This window comes from Thunnus thynnus, chromosome 21 (genome assembly GCF_963924715.1).
Source record: "Thunnus thynnus chromosome 21, fThuThy2.1, whole genome shotgun sequence".
Lineage (NCBI taxonomy): Eukaryota > Metazoa > Chordata > Actinopteri > Scombriformes > Scombridae > Thunnus > Thunnus thynnus.
The window spans coordinates 12399257-12426223 of NC_089537.1; the positions used below are offsets into that span (position 1 = coordinate 12399257).

The 26967-nt window shown below is 38.0% G+C and overlaps 2 protein-coding genes across 6 annotated transcripts; one reads left to right on the plus strand and one right to left on the minus strand.

Moving 5' to 3' along the window:
* Nucleotides 1-981: 981 nt before the first annotated feature.
* nktr (natural killer cell triggering receptor) lies at nt 982-18199 on the minus strand. 5 transcript variants are annotated; one of them, XM_067578532.1, is made up of 17 exons: nt 18088-18199; nt 14921-14999; nt 14202-14276; nt 12853-12960; nt 12414-12458; nt 10057-10144; nt 9171-9200; nt 8856-9001; nt 7525-7747; nt 7135-7302; nt 6944-7031; nt 6221-6369; nt 3438-6128; nt 3127-3210; nt 2762-2821; nt 2170-2271; nt 982-1821 (listed from the first exon to the last, which is right to left on the minus strand). In XM_067578532.1, the coding sequence occupies exons 2-17, from the start codon at nt 14976-14978 to the stop codon at nt 1752-1754; spliced, it is 4185 nt and encodes a 1394-aa protein (XP_067434633.1). In that variant the 5' UTR covers nt 14979-14999; nt 18088-18199; the 3' UTR covers nt 982-1751. The 5 variants fall into 5 exon arrangements, with proteins under 5 accessions (XP_067434633.1, XP_067434634.1, XP_067434631.1 ...); XM_067578533.1 differs by having other exon boundaries at nt 3438-6125; nt 18088-18198; XM_067578530.1 differs by having other exon boundaries at nt 3438-6149; nt 18088-18198.
* Nucleotides 18200-18211: 12 nt separating this feature from the next.
* Nucleotides 18212-24040, plus strand: sec22c (SEC22 homolog C, vesicle trafficking protein). Its single transcript, XM_067578536.1, has 7 exons — nt 18212-18461; nt 19437-19648; nt 19837-20000; nt 20149-20328; nt 20519-20637; nt 21101-21166; nt 21268-24040. Exons 2-7 carry the CDS (start codon nt 19467-19469, stop codon nt 21466-21468), a joined length of 912 nt encoding a protein of 303 aa, XP_067434637.1. The 5' UTR covers nt 18212-18461; nt 19437-19466; the 3' UTR covers nt 21469-24040.
* The last annotated feature ends 2927 nt before the right edge of the window (nt 24041-26967 follow it).

Sequence of the window (26967 nt, forward strand, 5' to 3'; positions counted from 1 at the left end):
ATGTCCACTTATGACCCATATGACCTCAGTGTGGACATCAGTTGTGATCAATTTAACTAAAGAGTGTTTTTTTTGGAGGCCTGAAGAGGTGTAAGTACCCAAGATTTCATTAAAATGGAGAAACATCATAATATTTTTATGTAATTTTAACAGAATTTAAATCTTGTAATGCATTAGGAACCAGTGCTTTAGTCTTTCCTGTAATTTGACAGGTTAAATATACACCATGTGAAATACTTTTAACAATAAAAAAAGGACCTGCTTCTCATTACCTCCATGTCAGCCTCATATTCATATATTTAGTCCCCGTGTGCAGCATTTTTTTATTGTATTTTAGTATAAAACTGCATGCATTTTGCTGGAGTTTTGTAAATCCAGATTTAATTTGTACTGAAAGTCGTCCATACAAAACAGGCCTGAATTGAACAGAACATATAAACACAACCTGCACAAGTCTTGGTCTCCAGCATGCAGCTCACAAAAGCTCCACACAAGAGAGACAGGAGCTCACACACCAGCGTAGCTTTAAGTGTATGCAAATATTAGCAAGGAGGAAACCAAATTTTCAATTAGTTCTGAGTACGATTAATAATTTAATGGAGTCGTCTCTCTTTTTTAAAAAAAAAATCTTATTCCAGTGAAGCGCCCGGCTCTGGGAATGGAATTTTTAAGTCGTGCATTAATCTGATTCTTCTAATTGCAAGACATCTAATAGAAAAAAAGATGACAGTGGAGCCTTTTAATCAGGAAATTGAAATCACTGTTTGACCACTGTAGCCCTTTATAGTGTTTGACATAAAGATAATACATACACTTTGATCTGCCAGGATGAAGACAATACCCTGCCTGCAGTTCTGAATTGAAAGGTAGATGGCGCCATTGGAGAGGTTCAAATCCCCTGGTCCATTTGAGGACATGGTCTTTGGTTACTACTCAACAGTACTATGATCTGCATCATGAGGAAAAAACATAAACACAGGCTGAAGATCTGTTGGTATTTATTAAGTGTAAATATTAATAACTGTTCAAATAAAATCTAAATCAGACATACTATACTTTGAGTACAGTTTGCACAGTCATAATACAGTAACAAAACGAATACAACAGACAAATTACAGCTTGAGACAGATACAGAAACCAACAAGTTATTTTTCATTCAATGAGGACTTTGCCAGATAACAATCTTGTCTTTCTGACCCTGAATTTAAGGCATAACTTCAACCCAAACTCACTGACTCTTCACAGCTGTGAGAAGAGGATTAGACATTTATAATAAATGTACATTTAGTTGTTTCAGTGTATAAAAAGACAAAAGTAAAAAAAAAAAAAAAGAATACCCAAATATATAATAATAAAAATATTTACAGCTTACTTCATATTATTTGTAAGAAGTATAAACTTCACATACAAAATATCTGTTAAGAGTGGCCATGTTGACGAGATTGAACCCAGTTGTTCTCAGCTGTGGTAGTCCCTAAAAGAGATCTGCCTTTGCGTAAGGTTGTAAAAGTGGTTTATTTATTCACGTTCAATAACATTCATTTCCTCAAAGACAGTTACATCAGCTTGTATACTGGTATCACCATGGAGGACGACATACAGTACAGTTTTAAAACAGTATACAAGATGGAGCTTTAGTTGCTGATGTGTGACGATAAAAGTAATTTGCTATTTGTGTGTACAGTGTCCAGACTTTGTTGTTCTGTTCCCTCTCAGTGGAAGTGAACCTGACAGCCTGCCTGAGGTGCGGCTCAACTGTACCGACTGCTGCGACTGTGACTTCTGCGCCTGGAAGAACTGCGACTGGAGGAGCGGTAAGACCTGCAGAAGATGGAGATACCAATTTAATGCTTTCAGCCATGAGAGAGATTATCACAGCTAGAATTCAAGCAGTTCAATTCAATTTATGGCAAAAAATGTTGAAGTAACTGATAATTACAACAAGTAAAAAACAAAATGTATTGATGTTACATTCTTTGGTTAAAAAAAAAGGCATGGACATGTTGTATTCCCTTTGTATTAATGGCTGCATGGCGAGTATGTCATGGTGTCAAACCACATTTTAATGTTCGCCCACTGGAACGAAGTAAGGGAGGGTGAAAAGGTTGAACTGAGACCTGCCACCTTGTTGAAGTCTGTTGAGGTTCAGCAGGGATGTATGTGTCTTACCGGGATCGGCGGTCTGAGCTCCTGTAGCTGTCACTTCGCCTGCGCCCTCGTCTCCTGCTCGCACTCCGACTCCGACTGGAATAGCTGTCAGAGGAATCTGACCTGCATTAACATACAGCCATGTGACAGCGGCGATATTATTTTGGGAATATCTCCAGAGTGGTGTTTGATTCATGCTGATCTGCTTAGCAGACGTATATGATATGATGATGATGATGTTTAAAATCCATTACTGGCTTATTTACTTTTATTTAATACAGCACAAAGTGATTTTTCTGATAATCAAAATCCTATCAATCTGTCTGCATCCGTAGTGAAAAAAAGTATTGGTTATTCCTCATACTATAATTAATGACTTCAGACATTAATGATTGCTTCATATGATGCTACTTTTAGCTTGATGTGTATTCAATTTATCAAATTCCAAGCCAACTTAACCAAACATATCACATTTTATACAAACTAACAATCTGAATATAGTAAATGAATAATTGTGTTTATATCTGGGCTTGAGGGCGTTCAGTGACCCTTTGCATAAACAATTTGAGAACATTTTTATTTCAGACTTAGTAAATTAAGGAGGCTCACAGACCTGGATCTCCTACGGCGATTGTATGAGCGACTTCTGGAATGACTTCTACTGTAAGTCCGACTGATAAGAAAAAGAAACAGGATGTGAGGAGGTGAAACAGACTCAAAGACAAATCATACATCTGTCATATTAAACTACACAAAGGGAAAATACAATGGAAAGTCTTTTAAAAACATTAAAACATTTTTCAACATGAGAGCTTTTTGACTGTTATGTCTCCCCAGCTGCAAAGTAGAGTAAGATACTGAAACCCCAAGAAGCTCCAGGGTTTCTTCTCTATGTGGTTGACTCTGACTGAAAACAATTTCCCACTGGGATCCATTAGGTGCTACAACAGATTATTAAACCAGCGTTTGAGGGTGTACCTATGACTTCTGTAACTTCGGTATGTGCTGCTGCGGGAGTGTGACCGTCCTCTCCCACGTCTCCGTCGACTCCTGCTCCGGCTCCTAAAAGAATTAGCTGCGTTATAAATTACATTTTCCCCACGCTAAAACAACAAGTCTATGTCACAGACACAGATTTGGCTTCTAGACTGAACACTAAATGCCCATCTATCAAGTTTATCACTTCACAACAATCTTGATCAACGTCCAAGAAGCCTATCCGGCATTTAAAAAAGATTTACTCATGCTGCCCTTGTGCTCTTCATTAATCAAATAGCTTTTATTCTGACCTGGAGGAGTAGCTGGAGCTGCGGGATCTACTTCTGGATCTGCTGTAGGAGTGGGACCACCCTCTGGTGCGGGACCGGTGACTGGAAACGGAGCGGGACTTTCTGGTGGACTTCTTCGGGGACCGTGTGCGTGACTTCCCACGGGTCTTTCCCACAGAGGGGGATCTTTCCTCGCTGGAGCTCTCCTGGTTCCTCGGCCTCTGGTTGAGCCGTGCGGTCTTACGGACCTCGTCAAACAGCGATCCGGGTCGGACGCGGCTTTTGCTTTTTATCTCCATTTTCACTCCTTGTGTGTTCTGGGTCTGGCTCTGTTGAAGTTGGGTGTTTTTCACAGTAACAGGTGGCACGTTCACATTCTGTGGTGCGGACATTCCTTTTAAAGGCCTCCATTTGAAATTTATTACATTACCAGTAGGTTTGCCAGTAGCTACCTCATCTTTCAGTCCTTCAGCTGTTGTTGTGGAGGTAACAGACGGCTGCTCTTTGCTGTGAAGCTGAGGTAAATCTTTACTGGCCAGATCTGAAAACTTTGAGGTAGTTTTTAGGGTTAATTCAGTGGCATTATTAAGAGAATCATGTGTAACTGAAGGTTCAACAATTGTTTCGGTTTCATGCTCTGGAGTACAAATGTCCATATCATCTAACGACTCCTGCTCCTCTTTGACACTGGACAAGTTAGTATTGTTGGCACCATTCCTGTTGGATGACTGAAGATGAGATTCAGCTTGTTTTGGGTTTTTGTTACATTCTTTTGCCCTCTGCTGCCCCCTTTCTTCTTCTCTAGTAGGATTTTTGTTTAAGGAGGTTAAATTTTGGTCCGTTTTATTCATACAATCCACACCAGGCCTTTCTTTGACAACGCTACTTGGACTATGTTTCTCTCGTTTGGATTCATCTTCTTCCTCCTCCTCTCCGAACTCTAAAGGTGGCTGCCAGTGAAAAGTCTCTTTCAGCTTCTGATGTTTCCTCTTAGATCTCTTTGTCTTGTCCTTACTGCGATGGGAACCACTTTTGCTCTCCCCTCTCCTCTTGTGCTTATGTTTACGTTTGGCCTTCTTCTTGCTCTTGTGCTTCTCTGGCTCTGCCGCCTTCTCAGGACTTTCCCCAGACTGACCAGAAGCAGCAGCAGTCTTGTGTGCCACAGTGACTGCTGCCTCCAATGTCTTTTTGGAAGTTTCGCAATCAGATTCTGAACTTGCCTCTCCTTCCTCTTTTTCGGATATGGCCAATGTCTTACTTGTTATGTTTTCTGGATCACTTTCAGAATTCCATCCAGTAAGAGCAGACAGCTTCTTGTCAAGAAGTTCACTGGACTGAATTCCTTGTTTCTGCTTTTTTAGGGTGGCGCTGTTGCTTTGGCTCACTTTATCACTGTCACTATCCCATTCAGACCTGCTATTAAAGCTCTCTGCTGGCACTGAACTGTAGTGTTTTGTCTCTTGATCCTGTGAGCCGCCTTTCTCTTTCATTTTCTCCAAAGAGCCACTGATATCAGTCTCGCTGCCTACTCTGTTCTCTGATTCTGAGTGAGCATCCTGGCTACCGGTAATTGAAATGTACTTATCTAAATGTTTTATCCTCTTCAGAGAACTGTAAAACTCTTTCCATTCTTTGTCTAATGAATTCTTCTTGTTGCTACTTGATTTCTGGGACTTTTCAGAGTCTGATCTGCTGTAAGATGATGACCTGCTTTCATGAGGGGATCTGGACCTGGACTTACTGTAACTTCTACTCCTTGAGCGGCTGTATGAGCGGCTGTATGAACGGCTGTATGAACGGCTGTAGGACTTGCTTCTGGAAGACCTGCTGTGCGAGCGCCGCGCAGGTTTGTGTGCTTTGTCGCTTTCGTGGTCACCTTGCAGACACTTTGGTGTAACTGAGGTCTGAGCTTTCTCTGTAACGCTGTCACCTGTGGAGGAAATGTTGCTGGGAGTTACTTTAGCTTTGATTTCCTGAATATGGATGTAGGAGGGTTTCCAGGGCTTTTGACCGGGCTTCCAGCGTGACGGTGGAGGACTGTCGCTCAATGGGATCACAGGGACACTTTCTGGGGTGGGGACAGCAGGGAGTCTGGAGACAGATGCGACTTTGCTCTCTGAGAGCTTCTCAGGTACGTGGATCATGGCATCTGAATCGGGCTTACTGGCTTTTCGCTTTCTTGGAGATCTTGATAAACTCCTCTTTCTAGATGGAGACCTGGATCTGTACCTGGATCTTGATCTTGACCTGGATCGAGAATAGGACTGAGATCTGGACCGGGATCGACTTCTAGACCTAGACAAGCTCCTGGACCTTGAATAAGACCGGGACCTCCCTCGAGATCTGGATCGACTGGATGTGTAGGATCTGGAGTAAGATCGTGAGTCTCTGTAAGACGCTGAGGATGGTCGTCTCCTCAGAGGCGACGAATGTCGTTGACTTGAAGAGGAACGAGATGGAGAGCGGGACATTCTGGACTTAGACCTTCTTCCTGAAGAAACTGATCTTTCATCCTCTGACACGACACGCTCTTGAACTTTGTTCTTGGAGCTTTTCTTCTTGCTATGTTTACGTTTTTTGGCCTTCTTCTTGTGTTTCGCTTTTTTCTTCTCTTTCTTCTGCTGCCGGCGCAGGCTGGACCTCTCAGAGCTGCGGTCTGAAGAGTGCTCTGCAGACCGGGACCATGCAGAGTCACTTCTGTCGTCCCATCTGCTTGAGGAATGTTCATTCAATCTGTTAAGTCAAAAGATGTATGTAAAATACATCTTTACAAAGTATATACAAAGTAAAATATGAAGTCATACTTGTCTCCTTTGCTCCATCTCTCGATACTTGGTGGTTGATAAACTTTGGTTCTCTTCATCTCTTCTTTCCAGTGTGGCGGAGTTTCACTGCTTCCACGCTCTTCCACAGATGCAGAACGGGATTTAGACCTTGTGGGAGTGTGATATCTCTGCAGAAAAAGAAAAAAAAAAAAAAAAGATTTTACATTTATGATTCAGGTGTGATTATCTTGACAATAATTTCAGAGTGCAGATTAGTGGCAAAAGGTTATTCAAGCAGAGATGAACAAAAAAATAATTAGTTCGTCTCTGTGGTCAATGAAATAGATATGGAGGTCAATTCTTAACAGCTGGGGTCCACAACAGTTTCAGCTTGTGACCCCTTAAATGAAGCAATGTCTAATTGCGACCCGTTGTCATACTTGTCTATTAGCTGATTCAGCCAAAGAGTGATTTTTCTTGCTGTTTGAATATTTTTAGGAGTCCTGAAGAAGTAAAACTAATGTGAAAAAAGTAAGCATAACCTCGGGCTACAGAAGTATGTTTTTCTGTTTTGAAACCTTGATTTATCAGTATTCAATTCTGTAACCAGTTTGTAAAAATCAAATTCTGGTTAAAAGCGTGTTGGCCCTTAGGATTGGACAAAGTGGATCAGACTTGGAGGAAGACTAGAAAATTTTAAATACTTCAACACAAAATCTGAACGAGGTGACAAATCTCTGATCTTAGTTGAGGTGAGCATACCATTGTTCCTCTGCCTTTGATCTTCCGTCCAGACTTGGACACTGCTGGTTTTTGGTCAGTTGAAAGAGACGATTCTTCTTTCTCAACTCTGAAAAAAAAAAAAATAACATTTCAAAGTACACACACTGAAATTACCTCGGTATGTAAGCCCAGAAAAAGATACTAAGAATGACTTCCAACTGAAAACTGACATCTCTGTTTTATCTTCCTGAGATGGCATGTCCCTTCGCAGCAGGAAACGGTTCTCTGGCACAGGCGGGATTTCCTCCGGTCGAACTACGGGCTTTTCTCTCTTCCCGCCCTGTTCCTTCTCTCCTTCCAATTCAATCTCTCCCTCCAGCATCTCTCTTTCCACAGGACTGTGACAACACGACACGATGCAAAACAATATATTTTGTTATGCAAAGAATCAACCCGTCTCTTAGCTCTTACAGCTGACAGTGACTCATGTCAGTAATTGTATTTATACGTGGATGTACAGCTTAAACTGGATCAGAAGTGTGATTATGTACGTTTGAGATATATGTGAGTAATTCCTTAAGCATGTTAAAGTGTGAAAATAAACAAGGATAAAAATTTACCTTTGCCTGGAGGGCAGAACATCAATGTTCTTCTCCCTCTTTGATTCCCTCCTTTTCTTTTTTGACCGTTTACTCTTTGAGCGTCTCTTGTGTTTGTGATGTTTGAGCTTTTCATCAGATTCACTTTCAGACTCTGCTGAAGAGGAGAACTGAGAGGACGAGTCATGGGAATTGAGGGACGAGTCAGCAGAATGGGAGGCTCTTTTCCTCTTCCCTTCAAGAACTAAAGTAAGAAATATAACAGCATTTATGTAATTTCAATAGAAAATCTGCTTATTTTTAAGGATTAAATAGGTCAAATTGTGTAAAAGTATAGAGGCGTTAAAAACAAAAATCTGCCTTCAACCACAGAAGTTCCTAAAATCAATCTGAGAACTTGAGACCTGAACTGTTGACTTGACTCAAGATTTGGGACCTTGACTTGAAGTTTGATGATTAAAACTACAACACTGATATATTCAGTACAAGTAAAAGGATGATGGAAAGTTCAAATGCCAGGAGTCATTTTCAGGGTGGTATGACACCGCAACAACAAAGGCTTTGTTTTATTCTTCTCGGTATGTTGGAGGCCGTGTAAGCAGACCTGGCAGAGTCAGGTGGGTAGATGCCAACCGAACTCCACAGAGAGCCCCCTGACTGATCCTCATTAAAAGGAAGATCAGGTTACACGCCCCGTCCTAATACCAGTGAGGGGAAAACGCTGGCATCAAAATGCAAACCTCTTACAGAACGAGCTCAAAATATGACCCATGTACAACCATATGAAACACAGGAGTCAAAAACAAAAGAGAGAAAACAAGAGGTCTAAGTTTATGTACAGTTGTTGTTGAAAACTAACTGATAATATCAGAACTGTATGAAAGAGTACTACACCAATTTTACAAATCAGTGTCAATTTAGTGGTCACATGGAGTACTACTCCAGTGAAAACAGCTGTATAATGTTTTGGAGAAAATAAGCTCTGATGATATAATCAGAGTAATCTCAGGCTGGGCAACAACAACAAACAAATTGAGTCAAATTATTTCCAGCTGCATTATGGTAAATGAAGTATTTGGCGCTTTTGGAACCTGACTCATACTAGAGACTGAAAGTCAGGATATCTCAGCCTCTGCTTTTTTCAGTTCTTTAAAAAAAAAAAAAAAAAAATCAGCCTCTTGTGAGTCCAATTCATGGAAGTGCAAAGATAAATCACCAAAATACACAAATAATACACACATAATGTACAACTGACTGTAGCCTGACTGTCACACAAAGCCAAACATCACACACACTCAAGCTTAAATTGAATTACAGTGGGTAGGTGGCAATATATCAATGACAGAACTTACCATCATTAGCGGACTTGGTGATCAGCTGTCCACAGTCCATCACTCTCACATCAGCGTACGGTCTGCTAGCTGAATCAGTCTTCAGCCCCTCAATCTTCTTTATCACTTCAAAGCCGGAGATGACTAGACCGAAGACGACGTGGACTCTGCAGGCAGGCAGAAAAGATTGCTGCCTCATTCATACACAACTATACAGTGACTTCTGTACTATTTTGGTATCTTTAAGGATACTGTTAAATGAAGTAAAATGAAAGACAATGCTGAAAATGCTGCTAAAATGTGACCCAGCGGTAGTAAAAATTTGGTCAAACTTACCCATCGAGATGAGGTGCCATCTTGGTTGTGCTGTTTGTGGAAAATCAAGCAATCAAGCCAGGAAGGGTCAACCAATGGCAGTGATTGGGTCATGAAAAAAGGAGAAAAAGGAGGAAAAGAATGAGAACAAGTAATTTCAACAAGGTGTGGGTGCTACTGTACCATGGGAACAATCTCAAAAAAAGGTATGAAATTTGTAAGACCCTTTGTTCAATGATATTTGATTGTAAATCTATTCAGAAATCACTTGAAATTTTGGCTGTTGAATTAACAACAGTGACAAATAGGCAATGAAAACCCTCAGCAGAGTGTGGGTAATTACATTATCATATTTGGATCATACAAAAAAAAACAGTATATTTAAATTTCTTCCTTCATGTTTCATGAATTTTCATTCATGGAGGACTTTTAACTTATGGTGACAACCTGTTTTTGTGATAAAAGATAACGTGTCACCTCAAGCCATTTGTGAATACTGTTTAAACATTTCAACATTTAAACACTGTACTCTGCAATATGCTTGCAAATACAAACTACTGAATGATAAATACAGTCAGGAGAGAGAGAAACACAGCCTTGGAGACACATTACCTTGGAAGAGCAGGATGCTAGAGTTTCTGTAAATTTTACACAAAAACGGCAAGAGAAAAAATGTAACACATTTGTAGGTAAAAAAGATTGAATCCATGTTTCTCTGCACTTTGAATTCTAACTGCACACAGAGAGGGGATTGATCTCAAAACAGAAGACGTGACAGAAAGCAAAAACTCAAACAAAACTGACATTCATTCAAAAAAAGCAAATCAATAATGCAAGTGACCAGTCAGTTAAATGATATAGTTATTAAAAGGGTGCAGAGTGATTTGGTTTAATGAATGTCACTCACATGAAAAACTGTGAGCCGTTGGTGTCTTTCCCACGATTGGCCATCGACAACAGGAAGGCTCTGTCGTGTTTGAGAGTGAAGTTCTCATCTGTTGGGAGCAGAAAAACAGGGAACGAAGTCTCAAGAGCACATCCTCTAATCAGTGATATCAGGAAATATTTAGCGAAGAACAGGAAAAAAGAAAAATCAGCTTTTTAATCCATCAAACCTAATCATCGCCTCACCAACCTGCCCAACTACACATTTTGTTTGGCCCAATTTTACTTGATTTAGGCTTTTAACTACAAATCACATACATTTTACATTTTTCTGACTATGTTCCAAAGAAAACCATATTGGTTTCAATTCATCTTGATATGCTACAGGGATCAAATTGGTAAGACTTGATACTTGCTTGAGATAAATTATCCATTCAAGTGAACACTTCATTGCCTTTTTTTCTCATCAAGGTTAATTATCATAAAGTGAGTTAACATTTTTGAGCAGGGACCACTTTGAAAATTTTGAATGATGACTTTGCTAATATTCATGAGCTGTGCTGTTAAAGGTAATGTTTTATTTTACCAGTCTATACAAATTTCCTGAGTAGTTTACAGGTATTTAACCGTTAATTTTTAGGACATTTTACTGAGCGTGTTGCAATTTGGTACAAATTAAAAGAAAAAAGAGGTGGTAAGTTGGTTTAGTTGGTAAGAGCCAATTCATTCTATTTGGGTTATACATAGTCGTTAATTTGCAAAAATTCTTCATAAATTAGACTTAACAATTCTGTAACTGACAGTTTTCAGTGTGTAGTTTTGTTTGTCAAACTATATTTTAGCATATTGTTTGTTTCTTAAAACTCTATAAAGAGAACATTTCCTGTGTACTACCAAGTGACATAACCCTGTCAAAAAAAGAATTATTGGTTACACAGCAGCTACTTTTAGGAAATTATTGAAAAGACCTAATATGCTAATATATTGTTTAACACACAACAATACACACTGTAAAACTTAGTATTCTCTGTCAGTTAAATAATTGTTAAGAGTGTAATTTAATAAGATTTTTTTAAAAATCCAAATATAATGAATTGGCACTTACCACATAAACAATTTAACACTTTTTTCAGTTTTTCTTATAATTTGTACCTAATTGCACCACCCTCTCTATAAAATGCTCAAAGAATTAACCATTAAATACCTGCAAATTACTCAATTTTTTCCAGCAAATTAGTATAAAATGAAAGGACCTGCAAAATAAAGCATTACCAAAGTCAAACAATCAATACACAAATGTAATGGTCCCTGTTTACAAGTAATGGGATGGATCATCTTTCTAAAGCATGTTTCAAGTCTCTGCAAGAGGAGTTTCATATCCTTCTAATATAAATAAAACATTTAATGATAAATCAATAAAAAACAACCTACAAACAAATGGAATTCTTTCGGAAAATGGCCTACAGTGATGTAGTCCTAAACGACTAAAACATGAAAATCCACCAGCATAATCTTTAAATATCAGACTGAAAACATTCGTGAACATATCTGAATAGTAAATAGATACTACATACAGTGTAAAGGTCATGCTGAAGTGATTACAGTCAAGCATTAAAATATTTATATCAAGCTATTCGCATAAATGAAACTTCAAATTTGGAAAACATGAAAAATAAAATGCCTCCCAGTGCCTAAACCTTTACTTAACTGTATCTTCATAATACTATATCCATGCTGCAAGGCTAAATTTCCACTGTAGTACTCTGAGCAAAGAAACCTGCAGTCTGTATGTGACTACGTGTCATGGCAGTCATGTTATAAGGGTACTGTAGCTATAAATATCACATGTAACATAAAAAGTAATCTGAGCAGCCTGAGGCTGTGGGGGGTCTAACAGGGAAGCTGTATGAATGGAAAATCCTGTCAGATCCCTTCAGTACAAATTTGCATCTGCGCCTTTGCAAACATTTGCACTGTTTTTACTGACTGAAGAAGGTGGCAGGTGGGGACAGTGTAGACATGGTGTTACTGAGCTGTGTACATCTCTTACCTTCTCATTTTGCAAAAGACCACTCTATAAATAAAAGAATATGTTGAAAATTTTAGGCAGGAAGATTGTAGCTTTCAATAAAGAGAATGCCTACTCTCCATGCTGATTTGATAAAGCCCACAACTAAATAGAAGACAGCACTATACAATGGAAAAGTGAAGGTCATACATAGGAAAATTCACAAGAAATCCATGATTACAACAATAGGCACACGCAATGTTACGCTCATGCAAAAGTAGCTCAGTTGGAGGTCGATAACTATTTAGATAGACATTTATGAGACATCAGAAATCTAGACTGATTATTAGAAAACTTGATCTTCAAATTACCTTCAAAGTAGCCACCGTATATGGACTCTCCTCCTCTTCCATTTCCTATAGAGATTAAAATAGTGAAATTATTAAACCAAAAGTCAGACTAAATGTAACTGTGGCTCCTGGAAGCCTTCCATAAACATCCATAACAAAGTCATTGAGCTTGTTTACTGGCACTTTTAAAGCTTCAATCAACTTTTTACCCACGCTAAAGCTAATCTTAATAATTGTTAACTGCCTATATGCTGTGAAACAATGAATAATAACACTTCTTCAAAAACTGTTTTACTCAAAACAGCATATTTTCCAACGCCCCAGTTGCTTTCAGTCATGTAAAACTGGCACCAGCAATTGGAAAATAGTGGAATAGCGTCAATGCAGCTAAAACCAACAGCCAAATTGGTTAAACCTGCCGTGAAACACACTTCCAGAGTTACACGTTAGACATCATTACCTTCAGTGAAGTCGCCTCCCTGGATCATAAAGTTCTTTACAACTCTGTGAAATGTGGAGCCTTTGTAGCACAGCTTTTTCCCTGTGATTTTGCCAGTTCCCTTTTCACCTGCAAACATACGTACATTAACTGAGCTATCAATGATTACAAAATGCAAAACAGGCCTGCTACTGTACAAAGTGCCTCTGTGTATACCAGATGTCTTGAATGATGCCGCATGGGGTTTTTGTTTAAACAAGGGAATGAAACCTCCGTTGGGGGGGGGGGGAGAGAATTAACTAGATGCCTTTATTCAGGCATCCTGTTGTTAATACTCCAGCGCAGGACTGCAGAATTCATTAAGAGATCTTCCACTGGGGTGATTGTGAAAGCTATTACCCCCTGGATTCCCCTTCCTTTGGGGTGAAAGGAGACGTGGAGAAATTTCATTAGATGTGTTGATGTGTTTAAGGGAGCTTTCAGAGGACAGAGGGCTGGCTGTTCAAATTGGCAGCTTTGGTTGCTAATCTTCTAGTATTTTGCTTCACTGGCTCGAGCATTGTTCCAAGGGGTTTGGTTTCCTATGGTGTGAGCTGATCCCCCATCTAAAAAGGACACATTTGAGACTTTGAGAAAGCCACAGCAAATTGGTGTATATTACCGTGTTATGTTATGTTGCCTGTGTGTGTACTTATGCTCAGGAAAAGGAACAGACTAACCAGCCATCTCCCACGTCTGCCCTTGCCAGCATCACATTCCCGTCGGCCAGGTGGGATGAAAAATGAGAGGGGAGGATCGATCTGCAGTCTGTTTGCAGATTTATGGCTATCTCTAGGCAGACCACCGCTACTACAGTACACTCTGTTCACTCTGCTCAGTGGAATGAAATATCTAGGAAGGCAGACCGGGACCCTGGATCCATCCAGAGACTCCATCTGTCACCAGACAATTTACACAATGGCCATACCTCCTTTCCTCATTGTATTACATGACCAGCAGGGGTAAGTATCAGGGTACTGGAGCTCTTGTTTTCACTTCAATTCAGTTATTTATTTATCTACACATTGTGATTATTTTCATGAAAAAGAACGAAAAGAAGAAGAGATGTGAAACAAGAAAACAAAACCCAGAAAATTATTGTTATGTGGTATGAACCTTGGTGACTTAAGCTACCAGTTACCTCCCAATGTCTTTGCTTTTATTAAAGGAATCAATGACACAGTAAGCAGCTGTTTTTGAGACTGTGAAAATTGTGTGAAAAGAGTTATCGCTTGTCTCGTTCTCATGATTTGTTTTGGCTCTGAGAAACTAAAATATGCACTAAATGTCTCAAAAGCATATTTGAGTAAAACATGTTTTACATTACTCACCAGTGCACAAACAGAGAAAGTTTTTGCTTGTCTTGGGACAAACATCCGAAAAAAGTTGAAAGACAATTCGCCCAACTACAAAACACAAGAGAAAAAGAAGAATCACTTCAGTTTTCTACTACTGATTATTAAAGATGTTAAGGCATCTTCAATATTAACTCAGCGTGATATGGAACAATGAACAATGGAGGCAGAAAAAAATAGGCCAAGGATACAATTAAGATTTACAAGTATCCCAAACGTTACTACACCTCACGCTTTTAATTGGCTCCCAGCATATAATTAAAAGAGTCCTGTGGTGAAGCTCAGACACTTTTCCGTAGCTAAGCTATTCTTACGAGCGTGATGATGTGGTGTTTTGCCCCTCCCTACCCAAAAATGAGCCAATTACATATTTAAGCTTGAGGTCACTAAACTGGTCTGGTCTGTCCTTACTTACATTCATATCAGTTGCACATAGTTGCTGCTAGAAAAATACGTAATGCTCTAATGACTCACACCAGTATATCAAGCCAATGCACTACTGAGTGTTCCACTTTCATTATTTTCAACTAAATGAAAATCAGTCAAAAGCTCCAAGGCTACAATAACAAACAACATGCATACAGTTTTAAACATCTGTATTGATGATATCAGTTCAAAGTAATCATCTATGAAAGTAAGGTGTGGCTGTTTATATGACTAACTAATCCTCATACCTCTGAACTAATTTTTCTTACCTGGCTCCCGGTTGAGCTCCACATCAAAGTAACACTGAGGGCGGTCTTTTACCCCCATTGTGATCAAAGTCCGGGTGACCTAAAATGTAGAAAGAGTACAAAAATGCTAAGCAGGAAAAATAATGATAGGTCTGTCTTTTTTCTTAAAGCACCATTCTCTTTTTATCTGTCAATGTAAGCATACGAAGTACAGCATATTGAGAAGAGTGAGTTGGAAAACAATGTAGAGAGACCAAGACAGCGAGGGAGGAGGGAGACAGAGAGGGGAGGAGAGAGAGTGATGGAAGGAGAGGGAGAGAAGTCTGCGGGGAAATGTACTGGCTATGCAAATCCAAGCAGAGCACAGCACAGCCTGCTCGTTGTACACATTTAACTCTCTTTCCACGGTGTACTTAGATATCTATGCGTGACAACTTCTAGACAGAAAAAGTCACAAACTGCTGCTACCGGTCAGTGTCTTTATGGAAGTGGGAATGGACAGAAATGGCACAGATTTCAACCTGAGCAAGGTGAAAGTGAAACCAAAATACTGCACCATAAGACACGTTATGATCAGGTGGAGCTTGCTTCACAAATCCACATTAATACAGTCTTTGTCTCCTGTCACATAAGACAATTTTACAAGCTTTTCTTATATTTAGATACTGGAGTTAAAGTAATTTGCTCTGCTTTTTCTTTTTTTGGGAATCAGTCAATAAGAAGATAAGAGCACTATCCAGAGCAAGGCAGTCAATATCAGCCACTCTGTTCTTTTGTTGTCCTTTGTCTGCTCAATTAGAGGAAATTACTTGAAATGCTTTTGTTTGGAAATTTTATAATTTTTGCCTGGACCTACAGTTTATATTCAAGGTGTGTTAGTGGTCTTTTGGTACCATGTTCGGTCAATGTCAGTGTTCTTCTACTGCAAACCAGACCAGCTGAATGGCACAATATTTTTATTTTGTGCTCAAAAAGTTCATAAATCATCCTTAATTATAACCACAGAGTAACATTTGGTCTGTCAGCATTCACATATTAGACTACATGTAACACTGGTTGACTAGTCAAACATAGCTTTAGTAGTAAGGAAGGAAAGTGAAAGTTGTGTGTCAAATAATAATTTGGATTTCTAAAAGGGTTTCTTCTCATTATTTAAATAGATAGATAGATGATAGATAGGCAGATAGATAGATAGGCAGATAGATAGATAGATAGATAGATAGATAGATAGATAGATAGATAGATGATAGATAGACAGACAGATAGATAGATAGAAAAAGTATATACAAAAAATACCATGGAATAAATAAAAATAGAATAGAGACGAGAGATATAACCATAACTATAACTATAATATCCTATTTGCTGAGTACAGTGTACATTAGTGCAAGTCAGGAGGATATTGGTATGGTAGTAAGTATTTTTATGATATAGGCAGCATATGGTTAAAAATATTTCAGTGTCACTGTGCTGACATGTAACAGTTAACACCTGTGGTGTGTTTGTTTTTGTTTTGCATAAACAGGAGTCTAACAAGGGGAACAGAGAGAAAGCATTACAGGATTTGACTTCATTTCAGGCCACTGACCAAGCTTTGAAGTCGGGGTACAAGGAAGAAGATTCTGCAACCTAATTTGGCCTGCACACCTGTTCATGTGCACCTGCTATGGTGCAGCCCCTCCTGCTACACTTATACGGTGTAGCTTTGTAACAAAATACAGGGCTTTTAGAATGAAGCACAAAAAACATATACCAGAAAAGTAGATCTGGGAAATATTTGGAGTGTGAAATAGAAGCAACTCCCCTTTTTTACAGAGTGCCCAAACAAATTTAAACCCTTTCTATTTGACTTGTTTAATGTTGTCAACACTTCATCATATTTGACAGCTGGGGAGGGGCAGTGTGTCAACAGACTTTAATCTAGAGCAAATTAATGAACAGTACCTGAGGCAGTAGAGTACATAGTACCTTATTTCATTGCTGATGAATGCAGAAACTGGGACAGAGAAGCTAAATTAAACTGCCCTCACAAATCTCACCAATAAAAACTGGAGGTGATTATAAGCCTTAGATACAGCTCAAACCTAAAACAACACTGCATTGTACTAATGGCGAGACTTATATCATGTTACTAACCTTGACTGTGCATAGCCTTATCTAACTGTAAAACCTTCCTTCTAATTATAGACAACAATAAACACCCCCGCCTTCAGAGGAACACACACTTAGAAGAGCCTTTTCAAGCTTTTTTTTTAAAGATTGAAATGTATTTTGGTTAGCAATGAATAAGAGAAATGATTAAGTTATATGTATAAATTAATATACAAACATATATACATAAACACATAAAAAAGAGGCAGACACACGAATGCCACAGTTGGAAACAAAAGCACAATGTATAATAATAACAATGTTTCTATTGCATACCGTATAATAATAATCCTACTCTTATTTCATTTTCTTAATTATATTTCATTATACAGTATGTATATAAATAATCATTGCACGATGGATAATAACTATTTTATCTGTCTCACTACTCATTTTATTTGATTATATACTACGTATATAATTAATGCACAATGTATAATAAAACCTTTTCTATTTTACTATTTTATTTTAATCTATTATTGTGTGTGAGGTGTGCTGGACGGTGCTGTTGTGACGGGATTAATAAAATATTTCTTATTCTTAATACTACAATTTAAATTAAAGATTTTTGCGGTGTACTGGCGTTAAATGCATTTCCATTAATGCCGACCACATTTACTTGATAGCTACTCAATAAGTTAATAAGCCTAATTAGCTATTTAAAAAGGAGGAAATACAGCTAACACGTAATGTAATGAACCACAATTTTAGTCAAACAGGCGAGTCAGCCAGGTGCTGCTGTTCATTTCACACACATTAACTGCCGCAAAATGTGCAAATTCACGACTATAACATTAACTAACAAACGCATTTTACTCATTAACTTTTGTCTAAAACCAAAGTTCAACATAAGCCGAGAGAAACAAACAAACAGGAAAAAGTTAACAGGCTATCGCTACATAGCTAACACACGGTTAGCACTTCTTGGATGGTTAAGCTAACCGCCACTTTACGTGTAAATGTCTCCCAGCTTCACATTTCACGTAACGATTAAAATCATACCACAAATCGTGTAAAGTATTAAATGACAAACCAACCTCTGTGCAGCAGTTAGCTTGGTAATCAGCTAGTCACCGAGGGCCGACTGTCTGCTTGTGCCGCTAACTCGGAATGGTTAAAGAATAATTTTGTCCTTCTCGGCTTCCCGTATTCCGTAGAAGATTTGTTGTGGTTTTGTTGTTTCGAGGAAGAAGAATTGAAGTTAGCTTATTCGCTAATGTTAACGTAATTTACATAGCAGTTAGAACAGGTTATCTAGGTTTTCTGTATCAGTCGGGGATATTAAAAAGTATGCTACTGCACTTGTAGAGCGCATCTTGAAGCTGGGGCTTGTATTTCTCTGATATGATGTTGTAGTCAGCTAACCTACAGTAACTTAGCTAAGGTGCAGCATGAAACCCATGATAATGAGGTAAGGTGTAACACGGTTACAACTTAAGGTTTATAATTAAAATTAAGACTGTAATCTCACTGATTTCCAAATGGCACTGAAGTGGGGAAAAGTTTAAGATTTTTAAATCTACGCAGTTAATAATAAACACTCCACTTGTACACAAGCTAAAAGTAATGCAGCAACTCTGCAATAAATCCGACCTTTACCAAGGTGCTAATGTTCAGTTTTAACTTTGAGAGGTTAAAGGACGGGTTCCCAATTTTACAAGTATGTCTTAAAACAATAGTCAGATGCTCAAATGAACATTAAAATAGGGTTTTCTTGCTGTAATCATTCCTATGTGTATAAATAATCACTGCAGCTGGATTGCATTGCATTATACTGGGAGATGTTTTGATATTTAGTCTTTCCTGAGTGGCGCAAATGGGATGGACAAAATATTGGAAACAATTCTCAGTATTAAATCTATACCGTGTAACAGCACCACAACCTACAGCCTCTAAAAGGACATTTAAGTTAAATTCATATCTCTCTAACAGTTTCAGCGAAACTGAAAATACTTATGAGCTGTCAGACTATTTTCATTCTCACTAGGTGTACCTAATAAAATGGCAACTGAGTGTATTTTCAGTGTAGAGCTGAATTCACTTGACTGACAAGTAACCCCCAACTATTTGATAATCCATTAGTCATTTAAGAAATGCTAAAGCATTCCTGAGTTCTAGCCTCTCAATTGGGGGAATTGGCTGCTTTACTTTGTCATTTGTGATAATAATCAGAATCCCTGTGTGTGATGGACTGTTGGTCAGACAAAACTAGATGTTTGAAGGTGTCAGCTTGGGCTTTAGGGACTTGTGATGGCCACTTTTCACTATTTTCTGACATTTTATAGACCAAAAATTTATCGAATAATTGATTTTTATAATTGGCAATGAAAACAATCTAGTTGCAGACCTAATATACTGATCTGAAATTGCTTTTTACCCTGTGTAGGCAGTGTGTTCTTCATGGACCCAGTGGATCATGTCTCTGATCCTGTTTGCCTTTGTGGTCCGGGTCAGGGATGGACTCCCCCTGTCAGCCTCCACAGACTTTGAACACAATCGAGAGCTCCAGGAGAGGAAGCAGCAGCTCAGGACCATCAGCAAGGCACTGGCCCTCTTCCCTGACAGAGGGACGGTCAAGGGCCAGAAACTCAACATATAGTAAGGATTCAGGAAACAGTTTCAGTCATGCTCTGTGTAACTGCACAAAGACACGATGTGTAGTGTGTATTTTCTTTAGTGATGCATAAGATAAATAGAATGTTGTCCACTTGATCACAGGGGCATCTATGTCAAGCTGCGTCAGGCTGTTTGTTTACTAAACACCTTTTCTCCTCTCACCTGTTCAGCTTCGTCTCTTCAGAGGGTGTATCCTACATGACCGTGTGCCACTGCAGCCTCCCTGTTGCTAAGGCCTTCTGCTTCCTGGAAGATCTGCGCTGGGAGTTCACCACATGCTACAATAGCACTGTTGTTGCCTTGGCAGCCAGGCCATATCCGTTTTTGGAATTTGGTGAGTAGGACAAGAAATAGTGTCTTTTAGGTTTGCTGTTGACATTTTGGGATTACTTTGAATTAAAATGTGGTGTGTTGAATAACATGCAAAGCTCCAGTCTTAAGTGGATTTATCCAAATATGTTTTGCTTGCTGACATTTGACAGACAGCACCATTCAGAAGCTAAAGCAGCAGTACAACCAGAGTGGTGGTCCGGCCCTAGAAATCACATTGGCAGAGGTCCAGCAGGATCTGAACATCCACCCACCACAAGTTCTTACCTTGCAGGAGGTGGAGCTAACCAACGGCACCGCAAATGGGCATATGGAGCAAGCTCCTGGATCTGGTAAGCATTACACAGCACAGCATATACAGCACAATACAGAGCTCACTGCCTTTGACAGCACTGCAAACTGTATATAATAAATATATACATTACTTTTCAAGTAATCCAGAAGCGGGGAGCAGCACTTGTTGCATTCACTGAGTTTTATAATCTCACAGAACTTATATGGTCATTTGCTTTTGTTTAACAGGTCAGAATGTAAGACTTGAACCAGTGACAGCACCAGGCATCCTCTCTCTGGTTCTCAATATCATGTGTGCATCTTTGAACATCATCCGTGGTGTGCACCTCATAGAGTACACATTCCAGGTATGGGCAGTTCCTGGATCTTATCACAAATACTACAAATAAATTATCGTCAAATTGCTTTTTTTAAAAATCTATAAAGGTGTGTTGATGTGCCATAAATTGCCAGTATATTAAATGCTAGACTGTGGTTTTCTTCATTCATAAACAAAGCCATTTGTTGATTTACACTGAACTTAATTTGGGGATTTTGTGTGGAAATAGTTATGCGTAGGCTAGCATTAATTATAGATATGTTAAGCTGGCTGAGCTGGCTGCTGAGGATTAGCATTTTGCTGTGGAAGCAGAAGTCTGTCATATATAGAATATAATAATGATGAGGCGTGCACAAAACCGCACAGATTGTCACTCTTGTGTGAATTAGCTTATAATCTGTAATAAATGTCATTCATTTTAGATAAAATGAACTTCCACCTGAATGACAAATCACAAGTTTGTTTAATTACATCTTTTTCTCTTGACACAGGATGATTATGAAGGAATATGGAATGTCGTGGCTTTTCTTCTGGCGTTTGTCTGCTGTGTTTTTCAGGTAAATGTAGTTCACGTAGTTTTTAACACAAACTGACGCCCACTCGTATCAAACTCTCTTTGACGCTCGTCCTCATATGAATGTCCTCTCTGTGCCCACAGTGCCACCTGTACCTGTTCCATTCATCTCTAAAGAAACCCAAGTCCTTCACTCTGTTGAGTGTGATCGTCCTATGCAACTTCTACCTGCTTGGCATGAGAAACATGTGGCAGCTGATCTTCCACATTTCTGTTGCCTCCCTCTCCACCGTCCTCATCCTCACCCGCAAACTCCAAGACAGAACCAATGACTGTGGGGTCTGACGGGCACACTTAGACACTCGTGTTGCACCTCTCCCACCTCTTTGTGACTCCGGTTTTGAGTGCAGGTAAGAAGAGCAAGGAAGAAAATGTAGTCTACATGAGTTATGAAGAAGTCATGTGGATTTTTAACAAAAAAGTTTTTGTGTCATCATGGACAATATTCACTATTTTCTTGTATACAATACATACTTGCACTTTGTGTACGTGGTTTCAAAGACTGTAAAGAGTTTACAGTGAAATGCAGTTCTTTCCAAATCCTCAAAATTATCAGATTTTAACAAAACAACTTGGGATATGGTTGAAGGAGTACGTCCAAAATGTTCTTGAAGAAGATAAAAGGATTTTTTTTCAGTCAGAGTTGCTGATCAAAGTTTTACATGTAGAAAAAGTAATATTCTCAAAATTTCAGCTGGTTATGCTTGTGATTTTGTAACCAAGACACATTTCGGCAGGCGTTCAGCTCAGTATTATATCTGCTACCACAGGCCGTTGATTATCTTTCCTTAAAGTAATCAGTTTACAATGCTAGGTGACGGATAGTGATTGTAGCAGCCGTTAGATTTAATTTTACTTTTAACATAGGTTTACGTGGCTGATTAGCAGGTAATTAGTTCATCCATCTCACATTGGTAACAGTGGGATACTTAAAGTAAATATTTTAGTGTAGTTTGATTAAAGATCGGTGAGAGTGAAGTGAAGTGAGCAATGCAGCTATTTTAATTTGTTTTCAATTACTTGCTCATTACTGGCCTGTAAGATACAGCAAAAATGTGCAAGTATGGGGTGGTTCCATGCCTTACTGTGTGACAATGCAAATGTTGTTGATTGTTTTAGTTTGTCTGTCTTATGTACAGATACACCGGCAAGTGCTCAGCTAGTCATCGCAAAGGTTCAAATCCAAGGGCTCCGTTATTAACATGACTTAATAGAAATTACATTCTACACTCGCAGTTATGGCCATGTATGGCAAGATGTTGGATATTTATTTTAAGCTTCAAAACAGATTTTGGTCAGAGGAAAATGGCTTCATATCAAATCCAATTTAAACTTTTTTTTTGTACGATCAAAGTAAATTTATATATTTTAGTTTGTCTGTTCCATCTTTGTCTACTGATCTCTGCATTGTCAAGATGTAAACTGCGGGTAAAAGTATGAAAGCACTGATATGATGGGTTGAATATAACTGAAATTTTGACTGCACTATTAGTTTGTAGATGTTTTATTTGTGTTTGGGATGGCAATTGTTCTTGAATGTTTTACATATCAGGTTCAGCTAAAAATTATATTTATATCCTGGTTCTTTTTTTTTCTTGTTTTGTTTGGTCTACAACACCACTCCCTAGCTGTAGTTCTTCTAGTTCTAGTTATAAACATAAATCATAAGGTTATAATTTATATTTTGGATATAGAATACTTTATAGTAGCGCTGCTAAATTAATTGGCTAAGTAATGATGCTAAGTCTCCTATTAGTTAATTTTTAAAAAAAACATTTTGTGTATTTAGCTTTTACGGTTTTCCATTTTTAATAGTTAAAAATTTGCAAGTGATATCCGTAAAGGGAAATGAATTATTAGTTTATAGTATTGTGGCTGCAGCGGAATTGTATATTATCCGTCCCTTTCATCTATCTATTCTACGAAGGAGGTTAGAGGCATTTTTATGGAAAGCAAAAGGGTAACATTTCATCCGACAATCCAAACATCCTTTACTGTAAAGAAGCAATAGTTTAGAAAAGCTACAAAGATTAAGGAAACTCAAACGTTTTTCATTGGGAGTGTAAAATGAAGTGTAGCTGCAGATCAATACAATTGAGCCTTTCAATAGAAAATTGTGTTCTCAATTAGACTGCTATTCAGAAATTTGGTACAGTGCTGAAAGTTAGACTGGCTCAATAAACAGCTTATTGATGCTGTGTTTAACCATATGGTTAAGGCGTAAAATCTTGTTTAAATTGAGTTTCTTTTGACAGGGTTCACATTAATTTAATTTTTGGTGATTGAAAACCATAAAGAAGTGTAACTGTGTTTTTATTTGTTTTGCTTCATGGTATTTTCAGTGCAGGATTTTGAATATTTTTGATACAAAGGAGGTTTTACTGACTCACTATTTCCACTGTAGACTACAAGATGTGCGTAACTACACAGTTGACCAAATGAATTGTAAAAGAAAATGATGCCATCGATGTTCTTGAGATGTAAAACCAAATAATGTGGACACTTGAATTAAAAATGAAGGATAATTATGCTCATCATGAAGGTTTAAAACATAGAGTAAAAATGCACTATACAACTGAAACCTTCTTCTAGTGACATCCGAAGTCTTAACTCTAAACCTTGTGTCAGTTTCCAGGAGAGTTTCCTTCAGCAGAAGTAAGTTATTTGTATCTAATTAGACTCACTTGAGGTTGAATCAGTGTTTTGTTTTTTTGTGGCTGCAAATTGTTTATAATGATGGAAAGTAACATAACAATGTCATTCATTGTAACTGCCAAATACACTGGTGATTACAGGGCTTTATTTTTTTCCTGCTGTGGTAAAACTGACATTTCATTAATAAACAGTGTCAATTTTTCCACTTGTTGATCTTTGGTTTGTGTGTCCAAGAAAACAGAGTTACCTCAATATTCAGCAGTTATCAGATAATAGAGACATAAAGAAGATCAAACTACCTTTTCTTGTGCAAAGAGAACACAATATGTGTTTATTCAGATTAGAAGAATTTTAATGTTTGAATCTGCGTCAAGAAGCAAAACAGGATGGACACAAACGAAATAACAAAATGATTAAAAAAAAAAAAAACAATTGTAATTTTGCATTATTTCACTAGATGGAGCTCTTTCACCGGCTACTAATCTTCCATGTTCCTGTAAGTATATATATGTCTGCATCAACGGAAATTGTTGCTCTGCTTAGTTATATACAATTAAAAATAAAATAAAATGTATTAATATAAACTTCATTACAGTTTAAGCCCCCTGTAAATGCAAATTAGGCCAAAAAAATCCGTTAAAAGTGATTTGTAGCCTCAGAGATCTCTGAGTTTAACAAGATTGGAAATACTGACTAATGAAGTTGAGACAGAATCAAGACTCACTGGAAAGGGCAGCAGAGGTTGGAAGAAAACACAGAATACTAAATTGTTTTGTTAGGTGACACATTTTAGCAATTGCAGCAATGGTCCAATTGGTCTTTGAGAACTGCTGACCCTCATTTAAATTGGCGACTCAGTGAAATTTAAAAAGCCGGAGCAATGACTGTAAAATGTCATACTCTGTCCACATCCTGAATCCTGACTTTGAGCTTTATGAGTTAATTTGATGCCTAGACAGATATCTGTCTATCTTAGTTTAGGTTGTGCAGGATTTAAAAAATACTGCCTTGAAAGATTGACTTTATACTTTCTTTACATTCTGCTCACACTTTAATAAACATAGAAAGTTTCTCATATAGATAATGTTTGAAAAGGTTGTGTATATGAAAGACAAAGTGTATTTCATGCAGCTTTCTTTCTGGAAGATGACTTGTACATCAAAAGATTGACTTAAGCTTTGATAAAAGGGAGGCGTGATAAAGAAGGTAGCTTTTAAGTTGACAGAATGGTGTCGAACGTGGTCAGTCACTTAAGTGTGGCAGTACTTCATGGATTTATTTATTTAAAGGTCCACTTATGTTTTTCACATCATCAGAGGTTTTAATTAAATCTGTATTCTATAATAACAATTTATGACACCACCTTGAGGGCGATGGATAAAACTCTCCATTTCTATGAAAGTGAAAAAGTGCTTCATGTCTGTTCTTTTCTTTTTTCCAGGACTCTTTTTGCAGGTGTCTAAATCATAACATCATATCCAATCCTGGTTCAGACTTCATATTAGATCTTATACTGAGATATGCAGTGACCTGTCATGACCTTTGACCTAAACCTATATCACTGACTCCAGTTTCCAATAAATGTCACAAATAAGCTCCTGTTTAATTTCTGAAGATGCCCATAAATATCTGACTCCTTGCCTCTGTTTTATTTTTCTGCCACTAGTTTACAGACATTGACGTAGTTATGTCATTAGCTGCAAAGCATGTGGAATGTGTGTCAGCATTTTTATGCTTATTAAGGAAGGAAATCTTAGGTTGCAGCCTAGAAACAAATGGAGCATCTCCCCCTGTGTTCCTAGTGGCCTTATATATCCGTGCTGCCATTAGTCCAGCCACAGTGCATTTAAATTAAACAATCAGTTTCACATGTGATCCTCATTTGCAGGGATTAACTTCTTTTATCCTAATTGGCAGAAGCTGCTGCTGATGAGAAGCTGCCCTCTCTGCCTTAACAAATAGGCTTAACGGCATGGGTGATCCCGCTGAAATGTTTATAGCTTGCATTTCTTTCGCCCACAGACAAGAGCCTCCTCTGCTCCTACATGTTCACCGAATAGCAGCACTGTTGTTTCTCATAAATGTTTGCTTTATCAGCTCTGGGTAACAATAGATGGTGGCAAACAACTTTTACAAATTGTTTAATGCAGTGTTTGCAACCATGTTCATTGTATAGTAAAAGTGATATATGCTAATGTTTCTTAATAACCATCAAATAACGGTTACCCTGGGCTACCTCCTGTCTGTGTTATGTATTATTATTAACTGACAGTTGCTGACAGGCATTAAAGCTGCACCCGGATCAGTCACATATTTGACACTAAAGCTTACCTTTGCTTGTTTGAGTAAGAAAATAAGCTGTCAGTCTGACAGTCGAGGCCACTGTCTAATAACATTTACATAAGAGTCTAGATCAGAGACTTGTAGCCTACCCTTGGGGGCTCTGAAGTTGCCAGAGGGTACGTGGAAAGACTGTGGAGTAGCTCAACTAAAATATAGAAATCACAATTTGTTTTTAACACATTAAGTTGGATGTACACTTGAAGACTTTTGAGAGCATGTGAAAACTATCTTGCAAGAGAGCAAATAAGTCCAAACTGTTAGCTAAAAGTAGTGCATCAATGGTTGAAATAGATAGCTAAAAGTAATGAAAAAATGGTTGAAATATATCGCTAAAAGTAGCCTAATGGTTAAATGGTTAAATAGGTAGATAAAGTAATGGTGAAATGGTGAAAAAGCCATTGGATAAACAGGTGATGCTGGCATGCTTGGCTAAAAGAAAGGTTAAAATAGATAGATAAATTAATAGATAAACTGTTGAAGTAGTTAGCAAAAAGCAATATATACATAGTTGAATAGATCAACATAAAATGGTTGAAACATGCAGTTCTGCTTCACTCCAAGTACTAAAAATAAAAATTTGACTCAACCAATAATAGTTATATTCATTTTTATATAATTAATAGTGAATAGCTTCAGCTAACAATTATTTTCATTATCAATGAATCTGCAAAATATTTTCTTGATTAGTTGTTTATAAAATGTCAGAATATAGTCCAAAATCCAAAGACATTCAGTTTATCATCACAGAAGACAAAGAACACTATAAAGTCCTTACATGTGAGAAGT

Bases quoted from the DNA above. Each gene is read 5' to 3' on its own strand.
- nktr (XM_067578530.1), bottom strand. From the start codon at position 14,978: ATGGGGGTAAAAGACCGCCCTCAGTGTTACTTTGATGTGGAGCTCAAC. The intron at 12,961-14,201 runs GTGAGTAATGTA...GTATGTTTGCAG, and splicing joins CTTTCTCTGTTTGTGCACTG to GTGAAAAGGGAACTGGCAAA. The intron at 9,201-10,056 runs GTGAGTGACATT...TTCCACAAACAG, and splicing joins AACGGCTCACAGTTTTTCAT to CACAACCAAGATGGCACCTC.
- sec22c (XM_067578536.1), top strand. From the start codon at position 19,467: ATGTCTCTGATCCTGTTTGCCTTTGTGGTCCGGGTCAGGGATGGACTC. The intron at 19,649-19,836 runs GTAAGGATTCAG...TCACCTGTTCAG, and splicing joins GGCCAGAAACTCAACATATA to CTTCGTCTCTTCAGAGGGTG. The intron at 20,329-20,518 runs GTAAGCATTACA...TTTGTTTAACAG, and splicing joins GGAGCAAGCTCCTGGATCTG to GTCAGAATGTAAGACTTGAA.